The following is a 26,495-nucleotide window of genomic DNA, read 5'->3' as shown; positions in this document are numbered from 1 at the left end:
TGGTTGGAATGAAAACAAGTCACAAACTCTTGGACATGGTGGAGAAGTAGTGAGATGTAGCTCTAACTGAATCTTCTTGTAATCTGCAGCTATCAGAAGAAGCTGTGTGGACTGTGTGGAGATTACAATGAAGATGCCAAAGATGACTTCCGTAAACCAGATGGATCGTTTACCAACAATGCCAATGACTTTGGACACAGCTGGAACACTGATCCAGAGTGAGTAGCATACATTAATATTTCTACAGACACCCACACGCGTCCTTAATGAGCATAGTGCCTCAAAATTCTGTACACGGTTCAATCCTCCGGGCAGTGTGTTTCCCGATTCCTCCAACACCAACGATTTGGTTGATTATTTTAACTACCAGTGTTCTTCAACATTAGATCTCATAGCTCCTCTTAAAAATAGACAAAACTCAAAGACTAGAAAACAGCCATGGTTAAATGACAGTATTGAAGCTGTAAAAAGAATTGCAGAAGAGCAGAACGCAGATGGAAGAAATCACGTCTCCAGGTCCACTTTGTGGCCATGAAAGAGTTATTACGCCTTTATAATAGGATGGTGAAGGATGCAAGAACATGCCATTTCTCTGCACTTATCTCTGCCCATCAGCACAACCCCAGATTCCTGTTTAAGACTGTGGATCAGTTAGTTAACCCTGCCTCTCCTTGTGCCCCTGCTGAGTGTGATGCTGATTGTGAAAAGTTTCTTTTGCACTTTGCTGGTAAGGTGGAGTTAATAAGATCTGATATCACCCCCAATCCTGCCTTTTTAGATGTGGATCACCCGCTCAGGGATTCTTTGAGCAATTTTTCTGCTGTTACTCTGCCCGAACTCGCAGACATCATGTCTCTTATGAGAGTATCCTCCAGCCCTTTGGACAAAATCCCAACTAGGTTTCTATTGGAAGTTATGGATTGTATTGCGCCCCTTTTACAAATTATTTTTAACAGCTCGCTGTCTACTGGCTGCGTCCCTGATTTCTTTAAAACAGCTTGTGTCCAGCCAGTCTTAAAAAAACCTGGGCTTGATCCCACCCTCCTGGATAACTACCGCCCAATTTCCAAATTGCCTTTTATTTCGAAGATTCTCGAAAAACTTGTATCTAAGCAGCTCCTTGCTGCTGTGGAAAACAATAATACCTTTGAAAAGTTCCAATCTGGCTTTCGTCAACACCACAGCACTGAGACAGCCCTTCTCAAAGTCACTAATGACCTTTTAATGAATGCAGACGCAGGCATGTGTTCAATTCTTGTGCTGTTGGACATAAGTGCTGCCTTTGATACAATTGATCATGGCATTCTTTTAGACAGACTGAGGCACTGGGTGGGCATATCTGGAACTGCACTAGACTGGTTCGCATCTTATCTGTCCAATAGGAAATTCTGTGTTAGCATTAATAACTTCAAGTCATCCTTTTCCCATATCAAGTATGGTGTGCCTCAAGGTTCAATTCTGGGACCAATATTGTTCTCCTTATACATGCTTCCCTTGGGTGATGTAATCCGCAGACATGGTATTTCTTTTCATTGTTATGCAGATGACACACAGTTGTACCTCCCTGTCAAGCCCCACTGACCTTAGTACGCTGAGTTCTCTGCAGGACTGCCTGTCTGACATAAAAAATTGGATGTCGATAAATTTTCTTCAGCTCAACTCAAATAAAACTGAAATCCTTGTTATTGGGCCCCAACACATCACTAAACAAATACTGCCATCCACTGGTAACCTGTCACAACATATCAAGCCTGTTGCACGAAATCTTGGTGTCCTGTTTGATAGCAATTTATGTTTTGAGCAACATATCACTAAGCTTGTCCAATCATGTTTCTATCACCTCAGAAACATTGCAAAAATACGATCTATTTTAAATCTTAGTGATGCAGAAACTGTTGTGCATGCTTTTATCTCCTCACGCCTTGATTATTGTAACAGCCTGTTCACTTGTCTTAATCAAAAGCTCTGACACGACTGCAGACTGTACAAAACTCAGCTGCTAGGCTGTTAACCAGGACCAAGAAGTATGACCACATAACACCTGTTTTAGCCTCTTTACACTGGCTCCCTGTTGGTTTTAGGATTGATTTTAAGATCTTGTTGATTACTTTTAAGGCTCTTCATGGCCTGGCCCCAGATTATATTTTAGACCTTGTAATCCCTTATGAACCTTCACGTAGTTTGAGATCTTCGGGCAGGGTCTCCTGTCTGTTCCTGAGTCCAGGATGAAAACTAAAGGGGACAGAGCTTTTGCTATCAGGCCCCGAGGCTCTGGAACAACTTGCCCGAAGAAATTAGGTTGTCTGAGTCAGTGTCTTCGTTTAAATCTCGTCTCAAAACACATTTTTATCTGAAAGCATATCCTGACTTTACGTGAACTGGCTGTTTATTTTACTGTTTATTTTATTGCTTTTCTGTATTTCATGTGTTTTATTTCTTTATATTTCGTCATTCACTGTGTTATTTTATTTTTCTTGTTGTGAAGCACTTTGTACTTTGTTTTGATAAGTGCTCTATAAATAAAGTTTTATTTATATTTATTTATATATGCACTTCAAGGACTTTATCTGACTCCACCATTATCTATATCTCTGTATATAGCAAAATAAATGTAAAAGGTCAATTCACCCAAATCACAATAAAACATGTTTTCCCAGTTTTTAAATAAAAACTGCTGGAATGGAATAGAAACGAGCTCAATTGTGAAGACAAGCAGGATTAAATAACATTTCATAATACTAAGCTGAATTTTTTGCATTGGATTATTTCTTAATTTATGTTGTCGTATTTTTATGATTTATTTAATATTGAATATTTTAGGTCTCCATACTAAACAAAGGGGTACAGATCAATTTCCCCTTCATTATAATTACTAGGGACAAAAACTAACTAACCAATACACACAGAGCTTCTCTAACTGACTGTCTATGTTGACAGGTGTAATAAGAAACCCAACACCACCATCCCTGGGTGTCATGAAGAAAAGCAGGAACTGTATGAGAGCTCTGGATACTGTGGCATCCTGCTGGACAAAAAGGGTCCCTTCACTGTCTGCCACCCCAAAGTCAACCCCAATGTAAGTCAAAACACACACATTCACACAAGCACGCACACATATACACACTTATACAGGACACACAAATATAAAGCAGTTCCATCTTTTGATGGAATTCTAATGTACCTACATACAATAAAATCAGATTGAGGTGGTAGCCATCTTTGGACTAAAGCAAGTCACAATTTCCATTGTCTCTTATTCCATCCTTGTAGAGAATCATAATTGAGTATTAGCAAAGTGGGTTTGTGTGGTATCGCTTATCTGCCAACTCAAATATGTAGATTTCTCCGTTGCAAAAGTCTTGATAGAGTTTATTGAGTAATAAATAGTTATTGAGTTATTAATAATAGTTTATTGAGTAATAATACATTGACATTGCTGGTCTTAATTGTAAATTGCTAAAATATGGGCAATGCACCTTGGTAGGTGGTTTTTGTAATTCCTAATTAAAATAAATAGTTGGCTTTGACTTTTAATCTTCTGCACCATATAATAGTCTGAAGTGGCAACGAAGCCAAAAAAGAAGGAGACAGAAATTGAAATGTCTGGTTTAAGATGAAAAGACAGAAAAAAACATTGTAACTCAACAAACTATGTGTGTGTCTTCAGAATTACTTCAGGGACTGTGTCTTTGACCTGTGTGAGTTGGATGGAGTCAAGCTCATTCTGTGTGAAGCAATCGAAGCCTACGTCAATGAATGCCAGGACCGTGGGGTCAACATTGGACCCTGGAGGAATGAATCCTTCTGCCGTGAGTGTTGGGTGAACAAATGGATGGAGAAATGATAAGTGGATGAAGGAATGTAGGGAGGGTAAGATGGAAGCAACTAGGGAGCTGCTTCCCAAGGGTCATTAAGGTTTCTTATTTGATCTGGGCCCGTATTTATCAAGCATCTCAGAGCAGGAAATCACTCCCAACTGATCAGAAATTTTCAGAGTGATGCAAATTTGATCTTTCTTTTAGGACTAGGAGTAAAAGCATTTTTTCCAACTCCTTAAATGTGGGATATGTGATTCTGGAGAAATCCAATAACATGACAAATACCATGGTATACACTCCCTGACAAAAGTCTTGTCGCCTATCCAAGTTGTAGGAACAACAAATAATAACTTGACTTAAAAGTCTGACCTCTCTGTCCTAATTAAATAATTAAAAATCAAGGCATGATAAGATTTTGTTTTGGTTAAATAAGCATAATCTAGAGGCCTTTGCCTTTCATATAAGCCACGTCTGATTCCAAATGATCAACTAGAAGTTATTATTTGTTGTTCCTACAACTTGGATAGGCGACAAGACTTTTGTCAGGGAGTGTAGTGGGAACAACGACACAGCAAGTAATGTAACTAATGTTAGCTAGGTTGTGGGTTAGCTTAGCCAGGTAATGGGTTAGCAAACTGTCGCTACAGTTGATGCTGCGAAGCTAACAGCCAGAGCGGACAAGACGGTTTCCCAGAGTCAGCAAACCAGCTCCAGACAGCAATACTCACAACTCTCCTGCTACTATATCTAACATCACAACAACAGCATATCTTGGCAAACTAGAAATAAAGCTGAATGTCCAGTAAGTCAAGTAATTTAACGTTACCTAACAAACAAATCATGACCTAGAATGAATGAAATAGTGTTTTCCCGGGTCCGAGCCACTTTGTTTATTTCCCGTTTACAGAGCCAGTATGTATCCATTTTTCTTTGTGGCTCTTTGTGGATCTTGAGTGTCACAAAAAGCAACGTTGCACATTCTCCTAATTCATTTCAATTCAATTTTATTTATATAACGCCAGTTCATAACAGAAGTTATCTCATTGCACTTTTCCTATAGAGCAGGTCTAGACTGTACTCTTTATAATATTATTTACAGAGACCCAACAAATCCCACCATGAGCAAGCACCTGGCGACAGTGGCAAGGAAAAACTTCCTTTTAACAGGCAGACCTTGGGCAGAACCAGACTCAGGTGCCGGTTGGGTTGAGAGAGCGGGGGGGGGGGGGGGGTTAGGGAGACAGAGAAGGGGGGGAGGGAAGCACAATGCAAATTCCACCTAAAATTTTAAAATAATAATAATGTAATGGTAGTGGTAATATTAATATGAATAAAATAATGATACTATTAATGATAATGATAGGAATAATAATGATAATAATAGCAATAGACTAATAATAACAATTGTAGTAGCAGTTGTTGAGCAGGAACACAGGGGCAGCAGGTGGCCTACAATCACAGATCCAAACTCTGTAGCTCCCGAGGCAGAAATACCTGCTGAAAGCGATAGAGAGGGAGAAGAGGAGAGAGGAGCTCAGTGCATCATGGGAAGTCTCCCGGAAGTCTAGGCCTATAGCATCGTAACAAAAGGATGGTTCAGGACTCACCCAAGCCAGCCCTAACTATAAGCTTTATCCAAGAGGAAAGTCTTAAGCCTACTCTTAAATGTGGAGATGGTGCATGCCTCCTGAACCCAAACTGGGATCTGATTCCACTGGAAAGGAGCTTGATAACTGAAGGCTCTGGCTCCCATTCTACTTTTGGACACTCTAGGAACCACAAATAACCCTGCATTCTGGGAGCATATAATGGTGCCTGACCCTTAAGAGCTTTGTAGGTGAGTAGAAGGATTTTAAATTCTATTCTGGATTTTACAGGTAGCCAGTGAAGAGATGCTAGTATTGGAGAAATATGATCTCTTTTCCTAGTTCTTGTCAGTACACGTGCCGCAGCATTCTGGATCAACTGGAGAGTCTTAAGGGACTTATTCAGGCAGCCTGATGATAAGGAATTGCAATAGTCCAACCTAGAAGTATTTTTCGGCATCATTTTGAGACAGGATGTGCCTGATTATTTTACATAGGTAAAAGAAGGCAGTCCTTAAAGTTTTTTTCATGTGGGAGTTAAAGGATAAATCCTGATCAAAGATAACTCAGAGGTTCCTTACGGTGGTGCTGGAGGCCAGGGCAATGCTACCTAGAGTAACTATATATCTTTATATAATGTGTCCCAGAGGTGTTTGGAGCCAAGTACAGTAACTTCAGTTTTGTCAGAGTTTAATATCAGAAAATTGCAAGTCATCCAGGTTTTTATGTTCTTAAGACATGCTTGAAGTTTAGCTAACTGATTTGTTTCGCTAGTTTAGATTAGATTTGTTAGATTAGATTTGATTAGATAAGATTAGTTCCCAGGAGTCGTTCTTCCCCTGCTGAAAGTCAGTGTAGGAAACTTCATAAACCTTGGATTTCGTTTGGCTTGGATTCATATCATGCACTAATTAGGAACTTCTACATATAGGAGAACTGCATAGTTGGACTGCTACTTGAGTCATAACTGGACTGTTTGATTATTATGGCCACGTACATCCCACCACAGGTAAACGCCAGGCTAGCTCTGGACAAGCTACTGCCAGCTATAATACAGCAACAGAACAAATATCCGGACGGGGTTCTTATTATTGCTGGAGACTTTAATCAGGTTATCCTCAGGACTGTCCTCCCAAAATTTCATCAGTATGTTAATTTTCCCACCAGAGGCCAAAATACTCTGGACCTTGTCTACTCAAACATCACAGATGCATACCCGGACGAGTGCTGAAAGGCTGCGCTTCTGAACTAGCAGAGGTATTCACCTGCATTTTTAACATGTCACAAGCTGCGGTCCCCAAATGCCTCCAGACTACCACCATTGTTCCAGTTCCAAAAAGTTCAACTACGAGTCTCAATGACTTCCATCTGGTCGCACTCACCTCGACAGCCACAAAGTGTTTTGAGAGACATACAGTACCAACAGATCCACAGAGGACGCAATCTCAACTGTCCTTCACACCACTCTAACCCACCTTGAGCACTCAAACACATATGTCTGGATGCTGTTCATTGACTACAGTGCAGCATTCAGTACAATAATCCCCATCAAACTTGTGTCCAAGCTCCAGGACCTGGGCCTCAACCAATACTTTTACACCTGGATCATGGACCAACCATTCTCAGTAAGTGAGAATGGGAACACATCACTCCTCCACTTTAACACTGAGCATTGGTGCTCCTCAAGGCTGTGTTCTAAGCCCCCTCCTGTATTCTCTTTAAACCTATGACTGTGTTTCAGCTCACAATTCAAACACCATTGTTAAGTTTGCAGACGATACCACAGGGATAGGGTTAGTCTCAGACAACGATGAGTCTGCCTGCAGAGATAAGGTCCAGCGCCTGTAAACTTGAACAAAGATCTGCTTGTCACCTTCTACCACTGTAGCATTGAAAGCATCCTTACGTATTGCATCTCACCATGTACACCAGCTGTCATTAATTGTGCCCAGAGAGTCATCGGAGCCCAGCTGCCACCTCTCGAAGCTATCTACAGCTCCCCTTGTCTCCGTAGAGTCACCACCATCTGCAATGACCCAACCCACCCCTGCCACCACCTTTTCACTCTCCTGCCCTCTGGACGGTACTATACAGTAGGTGCGCCAGGGCCCACACTGCCAGATTGAGGAACAGTTTCTACCCCAGAGCAATAAATCTCCTGAATCAATCTGCCTAGACACCACAGAGGACTATTACATTACACTTTGAGCATATGTATGCCAATGTCAATAATCGTGAAGCTGCTACTTTACTTGCACTGTACTTATGTTTGCACTAATTGTACATTATATACTGCATTGTTGATAATTTGATAATTTATCCTTTTTACCTTGATATTTTTTTATATTTCATGTTTATATTTTATATTTATATTCAATTCCTCCTTGTAGCTTGGTACAGCACACTGAATCTTGTTGTACATGTACAATGACAATAAAGGTATTTGTACATATTCGTATAAACCCACTCTGAGGTAGAAGTGTCTTTAGTCCTAGCTTAAGTTTTAGCATGATTCCTAGGAGTGATTCTGAGATGCTTGAAAAATACAGGTCCTGGTCTCAGCATATGCCTCTATGCCAGCTATATCACTAACCTCAGCCTCCCATGCTTCCCTTAGCTCTGAGCTGCCCCCCCAATAGCCACTATGAGCCTTGTGCAGACCCCTGTCAGGAGACATGTTCTGGGAAACCTCCCTTCTGCAGTGGGCCTTGCTCTGAAGCCTGTGTGTGTGATCCTGGCTACATCCTGAGTGCCGGCAAGTGCATAAAGAAGAGTTTGTGTGGCTGCAAACACACCAATGGCCAGTATTATGAGGTACAGTGAAGCTGGTCTAATAAACCACCAGGGGATAGTGTGTCTGTGTATGTTGGCTTGTATTTCTATCTTTGTGAGGACCATTTTTAGTTTTAAACCATCGTAGTGAGGACACGGGCTCAAGTTAAAAACAATATAAAAACTTCTCTATTGATAAAACACTAATTAAAACGAAACAAAAAATTATAATAAAAATAATATAATAAAAATGAAATCTTTAAAAGTTAAGGCCTTAGGGGTGGGGGAATAAAACAATGATCCCAGCCTCTCATCCTTGGTTGAGGTTGGGGTTAAGCATTTAGTTGTGATCGTTAAGGTTAAGGTTAGGGGCTAGGGGCTAGGGAATGTATTATGTCAATTTATTTGTCTGTTCATATGCTGTCCGCTTTAAATGTAAAATTGCAGAAGGAAAAAAATACTCACAAAACCAATAGCTGTGCTCACTGTGCTACTCTATTGAAATGTCAGTTGTGCTGACATCAATAGAATTTCATATTTATCATTCATAACAACCTTTGATTTAAGCTTCCTCCTGCTAACGCAGTTCAAATGTGCATGTGTTTGTGTGTGTGTATCAGGCTGGAGAGGAGTTTTATGTGGAGGACTGTAAGCTGAAGTGTAAGTGTGATGTTCCCTTCATTACCTGTGTGGCGTCTGAATGCCCCCCAATGCACGAGTGTAAACTCCAGGATGGAGATCTTGGCTGCTATCCCACCGGTAAGTATACACCGACTGCAATACTTGCCAAGCGGTAACTGAACTGGATATGAATTATACTGTACTTACAGTAACAGCATAACAGAATGACATCCCATTGCTACAATTTAGCAGAAGATGTTATATTGTCCAGATATAAAATCATTTTCATTCATGAATTAAAAAATAACCACAAACAAATTGTGGTATATGGAGATCAGTTTTAGTGAGTAAGTAAGAATTTACCCTACACACCCCAAATAACTTTTCCCTTTTGACTACATGGATGATTCCATTTAAACTTTCAAACAACTTTCCCAACAAGAGAGCAGTGGGAATGTGTGCGGAGAGCCTCCGCTATTGCTGTTTTTATAGAGTGCCAAAGTCCTGGCTCCACTAGCTTCTCTAACTCAATACAATCTCCCATTGAGGGTTTCTTTGACTGGTCTTTGTGAAAAACTGAAATGTGTTCCAAGGGTTTGCTATCCCTATTCTAAGATAAATGAATATCTGCTACAGCACCTTAGTATTTTCTATGGTTGAAGAAGTTAAACATTGATTCTGGCCTCTCTCTCCTGCTACTGTTACAGCCATGTCTGGACTAGCAGTGGCCACTCAGCTGACCTGTCAAGTTAGTGATGTTTAACCCGCGAAAGTCTTGGGCTTATGGGAAACATGTTTGTTAGGCCACTAAAACCAGAAATAAACAACAATATGACATTGTTTATTAATGAAGCATCCTTGTCGAGAGAAATGGTGTGAACCACGTAACATACTGTTGCTGGATTTTTAGTCGTTTGTGTTGTTACAAATGATTTTAAATGAGGTTTTTGTGTTTCTGGAACAGAATCTGGAAGTTCTGGTCTCACATCAGCTCTCTGTAAAGCTGAAGCATGATACTCAGTTGTAACAGTTATTTTTTTGTTACCACCGAAAACATCTCCCTAATACGAGTTATTCAATGTTAACCAGTTGTCTTTTTCTTTGTTAGAATGATGAGGTGCTCAATTTTTACTCCAGTGCCTTGGTAAATACCCAAGTAGCTTAGAATTGGGACAGATATGAGAAATTAGATTGAGCAATGAAAGCTAGTGGAACTGAGGACAACCCATAAGTGGTTCTGCTTTCTATAACCGTGAAACATCTTCGCATAGGCATACTCTGCTTGACAAAGTCTATTTATCTCCCTAAATTATCTTTGAATCTTCTTGAGACAATTTGTCTTTCACAGCATTTGTTTTTATGTGCATTTTTCAGTAATCTTACTCATAGTACTGAGTTTATGGAAGTAACTTAAAGTTCTGTCAGACTACATCTGACAGAACTTTGTCTGTTCTCAGTCAGATGTATCTGTCATGAAATGCCAGTGAAAGTCAAAAGCAGAAGATAACAGAAATGTTTGTCATTGCCATTCAGAGAGTTTAAAGTTTAGAAAAGCAGTCTGCTTGTAGCGTAGTGTTAACAAAAAGCTAAGGATGTTAGCTCAGCTGTGTTGTATTCTGATGTTCTTGCTTGTCCCTCTCTCTCAGGTTCTCAGGACTGTGTGGTGTCTGGAGATCCTCACTACAACACGTTTGACAAGAAGTTCTACAGCTTCATGGGAACATGTACCTACACACTGACCAGAACCTGCAAGAACAACACAGGTAGCAACAGGTTTAGACATTTATAACTGTCTTTCATTTTCATTGCACCTGAACAGATTTTCAACCATTTTAAATGTTTGTAAAACACTCTTTTCACCGCTCCTACAAATTCATCCAGTCTTCACCAAATTGGGTAAAGGAAAAGTTATTTTTTTATTTTATTTATGTCAATGCCTATAATTCCTGCACAATTCTCAACCTGCCACAACTCTTATATGCATTGTCCACACATGCACCTATTTACTTCAAGTAATCATGTAAAGTATGTCTTTACACCAGTAGGTAGAACTACAACTACATGATACATTTAAATAGCCATAGTAGACATTAGTCTAACTCAAACTTTTTTCACATTTCATCTTTGTATAAATCCACATTTCCATCAGAAACACAATTTTCTCATCTAGGCACATGTGGTTTTTGGATATTTTACATCTGATGAATTCACATATGGTTTTCATTTACATAATGTTTAAGAATCCTAGTTACTACAAAAAGCAGATAATCAACTGTTTTTATGTGAATGTTGACTGTGACAGCAGTAGGTAGGAGAAAAATCTGATTACTGACCAACTGCATGTTAATTTGGAATTTACATTAATCAGACTAATACAAAACATGAAAAATAGTTATCAGATTTTTTTGCCTTAATGGAATCTGTCTCTGCTACAGTAGGACAATCTGGTATAGGCCGAGCCATGTTGGACTTTTGAGGCTGATATCAGTATTTGAGTAAAAGATAAACTCTAACAACACAATATGGTGTTGTGCTCCCTGTGCAGGTCCTTGGTTCTCAGTGGAGGGGAAGAATGAAGAGAGAGGAGTGGCAGGTGTGTCCTACCTGAGAAAACTCTATGTCACTGTGAATGGAATCACTGTGATTATGATGAAGGCCAGGAAGACGCTGGTCAGTATGAACAACATTTACACCAGTACACATTGAATTCTATGTCTATAATTTTAGATAACAAGCTGTTAGTATCACAAGAGGATGACTGGGGAAAACATGTGCATATACATGTGCCACACACACACTTGCACCAGCTGTATCACTCCTTCTATATTAAACTTAATCTTCTGGTTTAGTGAATTTACAACTCGAAGCCTGTTCCTGTTTCTCTTAGCATTTTTATTTGATATCCTTGACTTTTATCTCTTTTAATGCCACAATCCCAGAAATCTGTGCACACTCTTCCTCCTCATCTTCTCCTGTACTCATCTGTTTGATCCATCCACAGATCAAACAGGTTTACTCAGTGTCAATGCTCCGTCATCTTTTCGTACAATGCTAGACACCCAGAGATCTAAATCCCTGTGTGCTGGGTTTTTATCCATGTGTCTTATGATCTGTGATGCATCAAATTTGAAAAGCTGACAGGAAAATGTAAATCTTTAATAAATACTACAGTTTTACAGTTGGTAACACGCATTTCTCAATACTGATTTAACTTTTTTCAAAACTCTTCATGCAGTCAGCACAACAGAAGTCAATGCGGACTAAACTGTGGATCATTTTTCATTGCTTTGAAACGAAACACATGCGAAGACCACATCTTTTCAAAATCAACCACCACCAAATCTCTGAGTATTTACACTCCATTTTGCACATGTTTACATGCTATTGTAAAACTGTTTAATTTAGGTTCAAAACATAATACAAAATTACTTTAAATTAGACTGCAATTTGTTGCATTCTGCTACATCTAAAAAGAAATAAAAAAATAAAAATGCATAAACTTCCAATTGGGCCATACAACACTCAGTTCTTCATTTCATTCCTTGATGACCTCTATGAAAGACTTGTGCCAGGTGAGGAAAGGGGGCAAGTGAGGCAGAATCCAGAATGTTTTGTAAATGTATGTGGCGATGTGGCGTTTCATCATTTTCTGTGTGAGTGGTTTTACTTCTTTCCCTCATGGAGGTGGAAAGTTTATGACCACCAGCCACATCATCAGATGTCCCTCTTAGGCACAACGAATGCTGGATGTCTGGACATTTCTGCAGAAGATGTAGTGCCCCATTCGTCCAGGAGTGTTCCATCAGACCACAATTTCTGTTTAAAGAGGGGTTCTCTTTTTTCACAGAAATGGCTTCTTTGACTCCTCTTTCAAACCAAATCTTCTCTCTACTTAGAATCTTCACCTCACTGTCTTCAAATGTGTGGTTTGTAGCTTTTAGATGCAAATGCATGGCGCTCTGCAATCCCCAGTTAGCGTGTCGTCTGTGTTGATAAAGTCAAATGGTGGTCTGAGATTCAATTTGCCAACTGTTTACCACAGTGTATTAACACCATGGTCAAGCCAATCATATGCCAATCAGGTACTTAACAATGATGAGGGAGGTGCAGCCAGAAAACAACAGGCCTGATTACTGGGCCATCATGGAAACAAAAGAAGGTCAGTTTCAGGTGAAACTAGGCAGGGCTTAAGCAATACAGAGTAGCTTAAATTTCTGAGTTCTCAGACCATTTTCACAATTGAGAATGACTTCCGGATGGGAGCCGAAACATCTTGATTCTGAAAACAGTGTCCAGATGACTATGACTGAAACCTTTTCTACGATTTCTGCAGAAGATTGCCAGGGATGGATCAGGCATGCAAAAAGATTCTTTCCTGGGTGTATTGCAAGAGAGGACATAAGGCGTGATGTTGATGAGAACTTATGGCCAGAAGACAGGGTTGACTAACACTGCTGTATTTCTATATCTGTATGTATGGTGCATATGTATAGTTTTGTATTGCATTACTTACAGTTTTTCTCAATCGCTTAGATGCATTTCCTGAAACTCTAACCTCATAACACTATACCTCCTGTGCAAAATAGCCTATAACACTCAAAATATTAACCGCATGCATCAAAACACACAGTCAGTCAATATCTACAACAATATCACCAAAATGTACAACACCTTGTGATCATTGTGGAAAACCTGACACTAAAAATTCAAAGTATTTGCATCAAAACTGGCTAAACTGTACATATAGTTTTGCTGTCAATACAAAGGATTTTCTGGGCACACCTTTTCAAGGCACAGAGGTTAAAAACCTTTTGGCATCCTCCGCAGTTTTCAGCTGTGATGCCCTCACAACCAGCATTCATTGCGTCCAGCAAAGGCAACTGGTTATACTATTGGTGATCATAGGTCTGCTGTTACAGTAACCTTCCACCTCCATGCTGAAATAAATTCCTTAATTGGATTGAGGTAGGGTGTGTAGGTTAGGAGGAACTTCATCAACATCTGATGGCAGGCAGCAAACCATTCCCTGACAAGAATGGAGTGTTCAAAAACGGACATTGTCCCAAATTATCACGAAATTTGGCAAGTCAGGCCTCACCACTCCCCTCGCATTCTCAGGGATGAGAGCATTGTAAACTCCCCCAAAAAATCAATAAGTCATGTCCAATGGCAGGAACATGGTGGATTACACCAGTCTCTGATATTGCAGCACACATTATTATGGCCTGACACATCCACTGTGGCGCGATGTCCAATGATGTTTCTGCCACATTGTCTAATTTTGTTCAGGTTGAATCCGACCTCATCAGTTTACACAAATGTGTATGGGTATCATTTGCATCCAGTGCCATCCCCCTCTGCAAAATACAGAAAAACACAGAAATTTACATCAAACCAAGTGTAGGATGCCATGCCAAACACAATTTACTGTAACAGTAGACCTATATCCCACGTTTTGTTACATGGTCTGAAGGTGTACTCATACATATTGAAAAGACAGACATTACTGTCTGGCCTTACCTGTACATATACTGTAGGTACCGTAGCTCCTTCACCCTCTCACTATTAATTTCAAAAGGAACCCTGTACAGCTTCATTGACATGGCTTCTTACAACAGCACTGTGAATTATACAGCAAAGTCTGAGATGTTACATCACACAATGACCAAGTTACAGGGATACAGTGCTGTAATGTATAGTAGTGTGTATGTGACCTGTTGTATACTGTATTACTTACATAGAAGGTTTACCTGTTCTCATTCCTGAACATCCAAATTATTGAAGCCACAGTAGATGCTCTAATCACACATCATGCTAGCCTTCTCTTGCAATGCTCATTGTAAATGGTATTTTGCATGCAATGATTTACCCAATGAACAAGTGTGTCAATGCGAGCGGGAAATGTACATGTTGAAAAAAGTACAATCTGTTTTGGCTGTCATATTGACAGAGAATTGCATCTACACAATGACAATTGCGTTTAGTGTTTTGTAAAATGTGCTTTAACATTTGCATTTTGTGTGAACACAAGAGAGAAATAAAATAGTGCTGTGGTCAATTACATTGATAGTGTGGGGTTTTGAGGAACTGTTTAGAGAATGAGGTTACACATTTGATGACTGTGTCAAAGCGATTGAGAAAAACTATTAGTTTTATTTAGTACACGTGGAATTACTCTATGCAAAAATGGCAAAAAAAACTTGTCTGAAAAGCCTAGTGAAGCATATTGCAGCATGTCTGTGACATATACTGTAAGTTAGCACAATCCATGCAATAAAGAAGTGACCTTCTTTTTGTTATGATGGAATCTTGGTTAATGCCAAATTAATAATACATAAATTAAAGATACTAAAATAGTGATACATATTGTAATGCTACCTGTTGTTAGTCGGTGTAGTCCCCCCTGTTGTTAAGTGTTTTTTTTAGGTTGTTGACATGAGTTACAAAGTGCTGTTGGGAGATAAATGTTGTCAGTGTCCTACAAGAGTTGACCTGACGTGTATCAAATGTTTTGGTTGCATCAGTGCATTTTGGATGTCAGATTAACTGTTGTGCTGAGCTGCATGTTTGTAAAGAGAACTGTGTGAAGAGTTTTGAAAAAGTGAACTCAGTATGGAGAAATGTAACTAATTATCAAAAAAACTAACTGTACCTGTAGCTTCTGTTTAACATTGGTTTTTTTTTTCATCTTTTATTCCTTCCCACCGGCAGGTGAACGGATTGCGGGTGGCCCTCCCTCACTCCCCCTCTCCTCTCATCTCTCTCACACTTGCCGGTCAGTACATCACCCTGCAGACGCCCTTCGGCCTGCAAGTGCGCTGGGATGGAAACCATTACGCCCAGATCTCAGTTCCCAGGTTGGTATAGAGGTTCATTCAAATTTAACAATCAGGTGGTCACACCCTGTCAGAGGTTGACCTTCCTCTCCAGGTATTTTGATAATGTTTATCAAATATGGCTGCTGTCTGAAGAAAATGATATTTTGATATGATTTTGATATTTAAGGATTTCCTTGGTTGCTTGCATACATGTGTTTTTTTCTCTTTTTTATTTAGAAAAAAAGAGAATAATTTTTATTTTTTATTTATGTACACATAAACATAAAATACAGCAGGTAATTGATTCTATCATTTTACATCTTTTCATTGATAATTAAGGTTTGATTAATTAAAGTTTTGAAAAGAAGTATAAAGCAACATAGAAATAACATATATAAGAGAACGTTGTAATAGCTAATAACACTAAAGTAGGAAGTAAGGAACTGAGAAGAATTAACTCATTTAGTTTACTGAAAATCTATACAACATGGTGTCACAAACTCCATCCCAGGAGCTTTCAAATTGTTCTGGGAACATAAAACAACCTAAAACTGAATTGATAAACTGCATGTCTTGTCTGGAATCACACAAATTGTGGAAATGTATGAAAATGATTGTGCTTCTAATTTAACATTTTATGAAGCTGTGGATCCTTTCTCAATCCACTTTTTTTCTGAATTGATGAAACTCTGGAGTGTTTATGCAGTCCATGTTTATTTTCCCCAAACAGCCAATGCAGCAAGTGGAACTCCAGTTCTTACTGTTGTTTTCCTCCAGAACCCTCTCCTTTTCTTTTGATCTCCATACATTCATCAATTTGAGTACTCGAGTCAATTTTTCACTCAGGTTGAAACATTTTCAACTTTTGCGGACTACACCAGTGCGAATAAACATCCATTTGTGTCAATAATGATGAATTTCTTCAAATGCAGCCAAGATATAACGGTCTGGAGGAAATCTAAATATGAAGCTGAATCTAACCGCTGAAGGTCATAGTTCCATCCCTACCTAGGTTGACTCAACTACAGAGGTATATTTCATGAAAACTACTTAAGAATTCAGCTGGGCATCTGTGCAAACTATAGTTCAAAGGTCATACAGATCTACTATTTTGATAAATCCTCCCAATATTCCTAATACTTTGGTTGATGATGCCCTGATTAATGGTATCACAGGAAGACATTTCTGATTCTGTCGCTTTGTCTGGAATTCCATTAAAAGGCCAAACAGTATTTGGCCTTTTAAATCTTCTTAAGACATTCCTCTTCATCTCTTAATCCCATACTCTCTTTGTCCCTCCAGCTCCTACTACGACCAGATGTGTGGTCTCTGTGGTGACTACGATGGGAACCCAGACAATGACTTCACCAAACCAGATGGCACTCTGGTAGAAAATGTCAATGACTTTGGGAACAGCTGGCAGACAGAAGAGGATGAGGATGGCTCGTGAGTTTACACGCATTCATCTTTGTGCTGTAATCTGAGAATTTACGGATTTCCTTCAAACTTCCTTGGAAATTTAAGCATGAGACTAAGCTACATGTGACTAGGCTCATGCATGGACTCTATAAAGTGTACATGCATTCATTTACTAATAGTTTAGGAATGACAATAAAACAAAATTCTATAAACTACGCAATGCATGGATTTATACTTTTGTCTCAATTCTGAGTGCACAATGGGACATTTTAAGCAACAAAAAAAACTAAATACTTTTTAGCTAGAACATTAATTATATTTTGTAGAGAAATGATTAACATTATGCAAAGAATAATTCATTTTGACAAAACAAATGTCAGAAAAAATTTTCTGTGCTCAAAATGTGCCATTGCTACGCTCAGAATTGAGATATAAATATAATGCCATAGATGTCTTCAATTACCTATTAACTGTCTAAATTCCTTCCTGCCATAATTCTTGAGGATAAATAAGACTGAAGGGACTGTTGATTTAAGACATGCAATGTGACCCTGTTGTTGTGTTTGTATTGATCAGGTGTACCCCAGGCACCAAGCCTGACCCAGACTGTGACCCCAAACTTGAGGCTGAGGTGGTGAATCCAGACAAATGTGGCAAAATGAAAGACCCTGCTGGACCCTTCAGGTCAACTTTCTTTTCCTAATTATTGACCCAAGTCCATATTGAAACTGAAGGAATTATTATTATTCAAAATAAGATGGTGTAGTCCCTCATTCGTCCAGGAGTGTTCTATCGTAGAAAAGGTTTCAGTCGCAGTCATCTGGACACTGTTTTCAGAATCAAGGCGTTTGGCTCCCATCCGGAAGTCATTTTCAATATTTATCATTTGAGAATGACTTCCGGATGGGAGCCGAAACGTTTTGATTCTGAAAACAGTGTCCAGATGATGCGACTGAAACCTTTTCTACGATTATTATTATTATTATTCCGAATGAATTGCAGTTTTGAGGGGCTAAAGGTGCTTGAAAACTTACAAATTACACCTACCAGGTTAACCAGATCCACCACAAATTTATTCAGTAAAGTCTTAAGACCTTGATGATACTTCATTGTAAAGATTGTGAGATTCCATCAAATACTATTGTTGTGGCAACGCAGTATTTGCTGTGAAACAGGAAGTCGTTGTAACTTGTGTTACTTGTGAGTGTAGATTGTCCAATCTGCCCCAAATTTCACGTTTGATAAGAGTCCCAGACTGGGGACATCTTCATGCCAATTAGGAGTTGTAGTCATTGCGCCACCTACTGGCAACAGGAGGTAAGCCTTGCATGATAATAATCATTGGATTTACATGAAAATTTCAGGGTGTAGTGCAGACTTGATATACTGGAACATGATGGATAATTAGTTGTTGTTCTAGAGAACAACTACTAATTATCCGCCACAGAGCAGAAACAGGAAGTGACATTTAACACCTTTTTGCAGTGTCCAGAACACATGAAAATTCAGAGCCGCTTCGTCCGACCTCCGGCAGCGATGCTGAGGCTGCGTTGTACCCAGACGTGTGGTCAGGTGCGAGGGCCTGTTCATTGCTGTTTGCAGCTTTAATTATTATTATTTACTCAAAAGAACTGCATTTTTGAGGGGCTAAAGCTGCTCGAAAACTCACAAAACTGCATAAAATTCTGAAGTGGTGAAAATCTACATTAAATATGGGTCTTGCGCATGGGTGTGGCAAAATGGATTGTTAGCGCCCCCTACAGAGCAGCTCCTGCAACTAGTTTTAACTAACCTCCTTAATGTACGAAATTTGGGGGGCAAATTTGTCCTTGTGTCCTTTTTCTGTAACAGTCCTGGCCTGAAGATGTCTACATGTTTGGTAAGAGTCCCAGCGTCTTGTGTCAGAGTGAACACAGGAAGTGACTTTTAACTCCTCCATGCAGCGCCCAAAAAACATGAAAATTCAGAGCCAAATCAAATGAGCTCCAGCAACAATTCCACAACTGCGGCATGTCCTGACGTGCAGTCGGGTGCGAGGGCCCATTCATCGTTGCTTGCGGCTTTAATTAGTAATCGCTGTGAGGTCCCTATTGAAACTGAAGGAATTATTAGGGCCTGAGCAGTGACCGCTGTGGAGGCCCTATTAGCATGCAAGGAATTATTAGTGCCCGAGCACGAGAGTGCCAGGGAACCTATTGTTTGCTCGAAAACTCTTGAAATTTTGCACACACATCACAACTGGCAAAAATCGCAAAGTTCTGCAGTGATTGGGCTGGGGCATGGCCAGGGGACTCTATAGTGCCCCCAAACGCACACTATGGTTGGTATAAGGTTGCTTTGATCGTCATGAGATTTGGGGGGATCATTGCTCTCATCATAAAATACACGTTTCAGTTTCTTTTGAGAAAGTTTGCCATTTTGGATTTCCTACATTTTTTAATCACAAGTTTGTGTCCTTTAGGATGCTCAAAAAGTCCCGAAACTTTGCACCCAGACTTGAACTGGTAAATACTTGAATTTGATGTCACTTTGGGGGTTTGGAGGTGGCACGTCGGCTCTACAGCACCCCCTAATGACTTTTAGCCTTCAAAATGGCTAGTGATAGCTGAAACCTCACACAACTTGGCACACGTGTCAGAAGGGGTGTATTGTGTTTTCTGATATAGTCTGGGGATTGGGTGTGGCAAAATGTCCCCCCCCCCCAATATTTCAACAAAGCAGCCCCCGCGGTACGTTTCACCTAGATGTACAAAATCTGGGAGGCAGATGAAAACTCTCCAGACTTAAAAAAGCCTCTTGGAGCCATACCCTAAACCCAACAGGAAGACAGCCATTTTGAATTTAACGTGCCATTTTTCGCCATTTACTGGCTCTGTACTTTAACTAACTCCTCTTAGAGAATTAATCGGATCGATTTGGGCAGTGCAATCTAACGACCATTGCGATGCTAAGTTGCAAAGCTAATGAGTTTTTCTCAAACGGTGTTGCCGTGGCGATGCAGCAAATTCCATGTTCCAAAATCAGTAACAGTGCTACCTCAGCTCCACATCATCAGATCTTTACCAAATTTCACATGCTTGATAGGAGTCCCGGGCTGAGGACATTTAAAGGCTAATTAGGAGTTATATTGTGTGATCTACACTTGATACACGGCAACATCATGTATGATTAGTGTGTGTTCTCCACATCACATAGTGGACGCAGGAAGTGATATTTAACTCCTTCGTGCAGTGCCTGATGGTCGTAAACATTCAGAGCGGTGTCAGCCGGCTGTCGCTCCTCCCCAGACACGCGTGGAGGCAAGGGCCCTCTTCAACTATGTTTGCAGCTTTAATCACATCTGTATTCTTAAACTGAGGGACTTTTAATTCCTAGTATGGGTAAAGCACCAAAAACACTGGATGCTGCATTTCCCATGATTCTGGTGTGTCTTGTTAGACATTTCCTACCTGATAAATGCACAAACCCTCAATGACATCATCAGGGATATTTTCTTTAAACATCAGTGGAGCACCCCTTTAACAGTTAAATTAACATAAAAAATGTTGGGAAAAAAAACAAGACAATTTACAGACTTTATTGGCAAGTCACTGATTTGTTTTAGCTATGACCCTGTGACAACAATCACTATTCTTTTGGTAGTAGTTTATTTAGCCATATGCTGGTAAAAAATATGAGGGCTTGAAACATACTGAACATAAGGATGGACAACTAATAAGTTAATTATTAAGTAGTCTTAGAAACCTATTATAGACATGTATACCTTTAAAGACTTTGTAGACAGATGTGATTAAAGCTGCAAAACACTTCACAAAACACTTCACAGAACACATTACACGGGCAATAGATTAGCTAAAATGGGTTTTACATCAGAAATTTGCACACATTGCAGTCAGAAATCCACCGATACATACATCCATTCAACCTGGCACTGCACTCCCATCAAACAGTTTTGGGAAGAGGTCACACAGACACTATGCACTTTAGTGGGCTGCCACATCCCACTATCGCCCCCTCTGTGCTTGCTAGGGGACCTCACAATAATTACTGATAAATCTATAAACTTTAAAATTCTCCTAATAGCTCTAACCATCGCCAAGAAAACTATCCTCATGAACTGGAAAACTCGCAACAACATTACACATTAACCACTGGAAAAATCTCCTTACTGACTTCATTACATTTGAATATACATGTCCCTCCTATAATTATTCATCTGAAACCGACCTCTGTCATCCAACACTTTCTTACCTCTTACGACTCTGAATCCCTTCTCTATCCTCAACTCCAACTCCTCCCACCTTATAATCAAACCACAGATATTACTACATTGCTGTTATTGTTGTTATCATTGTCAATATTTTCATACTTTCATTAATGTTAATGTTATGATTGCTATTATTGTTTGTTGTTATTGTCATTATTGTTTTATTTATTGTTGCTCTTATCACTCTTATCATTGCCATTGTCATCATCATTGTCACCATCAACAGCATCATCATCATCATCATTATTATTATTATATTATTATTGCTATTTTGGAATAACTAACCTGGTTGTCAATACCACTATATTTAAACCATTGGATTATTTCCAATCCCCCCCTTAATCTTCTCATGTGTTTTTAATGCACCACAACGTAGAAGAGAAAAATATATATATACATACATTGAAAAACCTCACAAACACTCACAGGAGACAGGCGAGAAGTGGTTCACTGGGACAGCAGCTCTGTCCCAGGTTGGCACACTTGCACAATGTCCCCCCTCTTTTAATGCACCTTAGACACTACACATACAAAAAAACAAAAAAAAAGAATAGGAGAACATAGGTACCGAAAAGATGCGGGGGGGAGAGTTCTCTTATATTATATTAATTATATTATATCACTTGCTAAAATTAATTGATTCATTGAGAGTGGTGTGACAATGGTAATCATTACATCGGACCAAAAAAAAAAAAAAACTTAACTAATGCAACAATAGTGATGGTGGGTGAGTGATGGTAATGATGATGATGATGGTAATAAATGGGCATATACACACACACACACCCAGACACGCACACACTTATACATTTACACATTTTTATTTCACTTCTGGAATTATGGAACTACTAGATTGTTCGTCACTGCATTATTATAGTCTGTACATCTGTCTGTCTGTCAATAAAAAAAAAAATAAAAAAAAAAAAGACAACGCACATGTTAAAAAAAAATAAAAAGACTTTGTAGACCTGAAAAGTCACTACTGGAATCCATTGTAACCAGCATGAATTCAAGCTGACCATAGCCTCTGTTCACAATGTAAAATGATTTAGTTTTGTGTTCATTTGCTAAACATTGATAAAACTGAAAGAGCACATACCTCCAATTTCATTTTTAGTAGTTAGAGCGTATGATTGTAGGTACTAACATCAGTCTGAATACTTTCAAATGATGGTTTATTGGTTTATTGAAAGAGGTGACCTATGGTTACTGGAGGAGAGGCTGTTACACAGAAATCATAAACAAGTGTCAAGTATAAATCATTCTATTACACAAATTGTGGGATCTTTCCAAAGATACAAAGATTATCTTACTCATTTATCTTATTTTAGATTACAATTATAGCTTATTCTTAGAATATCATATGAACAGAATTGGACTCTAAGCACACACACACACACACGTGCGCACACACACATACCTGAGTGGCTTAAAGGATATTTTACTTAAAGGATTCTATATTTTTCTTGTTTCTTAAATCCCATGAAAAGACCCAAACCAAACTGAGTGAGTGTTTTTCTCTGTTCCAGGGAGTGTATCAGTGTGGTGAATCCTACTCCATTCTTCCAGAGCTGTGTGTATGACATGTGTCAGTTCAATGGCCAACATGTACTGTGTGACCAGCTCCAGGCCTACACTGATGCCTGCCAAAGGGCTGGAGCCAAAGTCCACCAGTGGAGGACTCCAGACTTCTGCCGTAAGTCTTCAGTATTTTAATATGACAAACTTTCTTTTTTCCAAAGACTATCATTGTCTCCTCTGCTTCTGGTTGGGGCACAGGATATCCTGAGTGCAGGCGTCATCTTTTTCAGGTTTACTTTGTGTTCATACCATTCCAAATGTATTCATTCCTTTTTCTTCAATAACAGACCTAGGGAATGTGTATATTTTGCAATATCTCTGATAAAAGGAAACGTTATTAGGGCCCGAACAGTAACCACTGCGAGGACCCTCTTGAAACTGAAGGAATTATCTTTCTTTTTCAATTTTTTCCTCCAAATTAATCACATTTTTGAGGGGCTAAATGTGCTCAAAAACTCACAAAACTTTGCAAACACGTCAGAAGAGGCGAAAATTTACATCTGATATGGGTCTTGCGCAATGGTGTGGCAAAATGGCTCCATAGCGCCCCCTACAAAATTTCAACAAAAAGAGCCCCCGCAGTACGTTCCACCTAGATGTACAAACGTTTTGTGGCAGATGTATCATCCCAAGACTAAAAAAAAGCCTCTTGGAGCCACCCCATAAACACAACAGGAAGTCAGCCATTTTGAATATAATGTGCAATTTTAGGGCATTTTTTTTGCCATTTACAGGCTCTGTACTATAACAAACTCCTCCCAGACAATTCATCAGATTGACTTCAAATCTTCGCAGTACAATCTAAACATCTTTGCAATGAAAAGTTATCATAAGCTTGAGTTTTCGTTGAAGGGCGTGTCTGTGGCATGGCGTCGAATTTCAATGTTTCGTCATCAAACAGAACGTTGAGTATCTTGAGTGTACACAGTCAAATCTACCCCAAACTTCACATGTTTGATAAGAGTCCCGGCCTGAAGACATCTACATGCCAATATTCAGTCATAGACATTGGAGGTGTGGCTGTAGAGATGGCTATGGTCAGTCGGTCAGTCACCTAGTCCAGAGTGAAATATCTCAACAGATATTAAATGGATTGCCATGAAATTTGGTACAGACATTCATGTTCCCCACAACAACTTTGGTGATCCCCAAAGATGACTTTTATGTTGTTTAATTTTGACCATCATCATGTCAGTATTTAAATTTTGATATTTGACATCTTTGTTTCGCATGCTAACATACAAAACTAAGATGTGAATATGGTAAAGATTTCATGCTGAACATTAGCATGTTAGCATTGTCATTGCGAGCATGTTAGCATAATAATACTACAATTTTTACATTTACTTCATCACAACTGCTAAGCATTAATCTAGGGCTGCAACTAATGATTATTTTCATTACTGATTAATCAGATGATTATTTTCTCTATTAATCAATTAATTAGTTTGTCTATAAAAATGTCAGATAGTAGTGAAAAGTGTCCATAATTTGCCAAAGTTTAAGTTACTAGTACCTTTTTCTCCCCATTTTCCTTAAAAAAAAATGCCTTAAATAATTAATTGATTATTAAATTAATGGATTAATCATCTCAGGACTAGGTCAAACTGGAAACCGGACATCAACATAAATCCATATTACAATATGGTTATCTCTTCAATGAGCATTACAGCCTCACAGAGCAACTAGCTTGGTCATACTCTTATTCTTGTTTGACAACTGGATAAATACAGTGCTATGAAAGTTGACAGAATGCTTCTCAGTATTGTTGGACCGTAAAAACTTTTTTCACTATTTTCAGTACAAACCTCTATCTATACAAAGGCAATGCCTTACACACCTCCATCCAGTGTTGTGGCTACAATAGTAACCATACTCTGAACTGAATAATTTCCTCCCTATGTAGCATACAGGTCAACCACCACAACACCTCAGCACAGAAGTATATGTTTATGATATCTTTTTATCTGTGTCTCTACCTTACCCTCCTTCCTACTGCCCCTCCTTAATCCATTCATCCATCCCTCCCTCTGTCAACCCTCTTTTCTCCATGAAGCCCTGGCCTGTCCTCCCAACAGCTCCTACTCTCTGTGTGTGAGTTCATGTCCAGAGACGTGTCTGGGTGTGGTTGGACCGCCCGGCTGTGAGGACTTGTGTGTGGAGGGTTGTGAGTGCAACCCAGGCTTCATCCTCAGCAATGACAAGTGTGTGGCACTGAAAGACTGTGGCTGTGTGGACACCAGTGGATCCTATCACCCTGTAAGTGTAACATCACTTTACGATGTTTAAGTTTAGTATCAGAAGCAAAGGAATAACAGCCCAGTGAGTGGTACGTTGGTTCATTCAGGTGTAGGAATATGTAATGATGTCGTCTAAGTGAAGGAGAGAGCTGTCTATCATGAATTGTACAGCTTACTTAAAAATGACATAATTTGAAACTAATGCCTGTTTAGCTTTCATCCAGCACCTTCATGCTCCATATCATGGTCCTGCTGTGATAAGTGTTGTTACTATGGTGTAAAGTAAGAATGCAACTTATCTACCAAACACCATTAAAATAAATTGTGTTTAAGGAACACTGAAAAGGTTCACTTAAGTATTTTCCACTCCATCTGCTGTGAAAAACAAAACAAAACAAAAAGTGGAAAATATCCCAAAAAAGTTTTTCTGCTTGAATGATCTGGAACTTTTGGCAAAAAGAGAAGATGTGATAAAGGTTGACAGACATTTTTTCACAATACCTGCTTCTACCGTACTATAATCAAAGCATTCCTGTCCTGCTGCCACTCAGTTAAATAACTCCCCTCCATCAGAAAAAGTGGGGGAGTCAATGGGGTTGGGGACGCAATTAACTGCAACATTCCTGGTTGGAGAACGGATGAGGGCCCTTGTGTTACGGACAGAACTGGCCAGAGACACAAGGAAGGGTATGATATAATTTATTGAAGCACAAATACGTGGATAGTGAATGGAAGGAAGTATACTGTCCTTTGAATGGAGGTGGCAGAGTTCTGGAGTCGAGTGGCGGAGCACAGAGGAGCCGGTCCACACGGGCCAGGAGACTGGAGCGATACACACGGAAGACGAGAGACACACGGGACCAGGAGCTGGAGTGGATAACTCACGGAGGACTGGAGACACACGGGACCTGGAGCTGGAGTGCCACACACGGAGAACAGGAGCACGAAGAAACCAGAGAAGAGGTACCGGGTACTGGTGGCTGGTACACTCACGGAGGACTGGAGAAACACGGGGACTGGAGCTGGAGTGTCACACATGGAAAACAGGAGCACGAAGTAGCCGGAGAAGAGGTACTGGAGGCTGGTAGTAGTTTGCTCAGGAAAAGGGAGTCCAAGGTGTTTAATGATTCAGGGGAACTAGCGTTCTATCCTTAATCATAAACGAGACCGGACACTGACTGTGGAGAGGAGCTGGGTTATATAGAGGAGTAGAGTGGCTGATTACGTGCAGGTGTGTGATAGGTGACAGGTGATTGGCATTAGTATTCAGGAGAGGGAGTGCGATGTGAAGGGGAGCCTGGTGTGTCTGTGACACCTTGTATGTCAGCCCTTTTTCTATCACCATCAAGGCTGATAAAAACACAGCAGGGTAC

The 26,495-nt window shown here is 39.6% G+C and overlaps 1 protein-coding gene across 3 annotated transcripts in view; it reads left to right on the top strand.

Annotated features, from left to right (window-relative positions):
- Positions 1 to 26,495, top strand: part of zanl (zonadhesin, like) — a 69,401-nt gene that overhangs the window by 11,529 nt on the left and 31,377 nt on the right. For all 3 annotated transcript variants that reach the window (XM_044184798.1, XM_044184797.1, XM_044184799.1), the window contains exons 15-26: positions 90 to 218; positions 2,938 to 3,076; positions 3,668 to 3,809; positions 8,022 to 8,218; positions 8,797 to 8,935; positions 10,444 to 10,560; positions 11,343 to 11,467; positions 15,509 to 15,654; positions 16,918 to 17,061; positions 17,611 to 17,718; positions 22,831 to 22,997; positions 24,939 to 25,141. In XM_044184798.1, the coding sequence (XP_044040733.1) occupies positions 90 to 218; positions 2,938 to 3,076; positions 3,668 to 3,809; positions 8,022 to 8,218; positions 8,797 to 8,935; positions 10,444 to 10,560; positions 11,343 to 11,467; positions 15,509 to 15,654; positions 16,918 to 17,061; positions 17,611 to 17,718; positions 22,831 to 22,997; positions 24,939 to 25,141 (1,756 nt within the window). The remainder of the gene's footprint in view (positions 1 to 89; positions 219 to 2,937; positions 3,077 to 3,667; positions 3,810 to 8,021; positions 8,219 to 8,796; positions 8,936 to 10,443; positions 10,561 to 11,342; positions 11,468 to 15,508; positions 15,655 to 16,917; positions 17,062 to 17,610; positions 17,719 to 22,830; positions 22,998 to 24,938; positions 25,142 to 26,495) is intronic.

The sequence above is a fragment of the Siniperca chuatsi genome, linkage group LG22, assembly GCF_020085105.1.
Source record: "Siniperca chuatsi isolate FFG_IHB_CAS linkage group LG22, ASM2008510v1, whole genome shotgun sequence".
Lineage (NCBI taxonomy): Eukaryota > Metazoa > Chordata > Actinopteri > Centrarchiformes > Sinipercidae > Siniperca > Siniperca chuatsi.
This window is presented reverse-complemented; position numbering and strand designations above follow the sequence as displayed.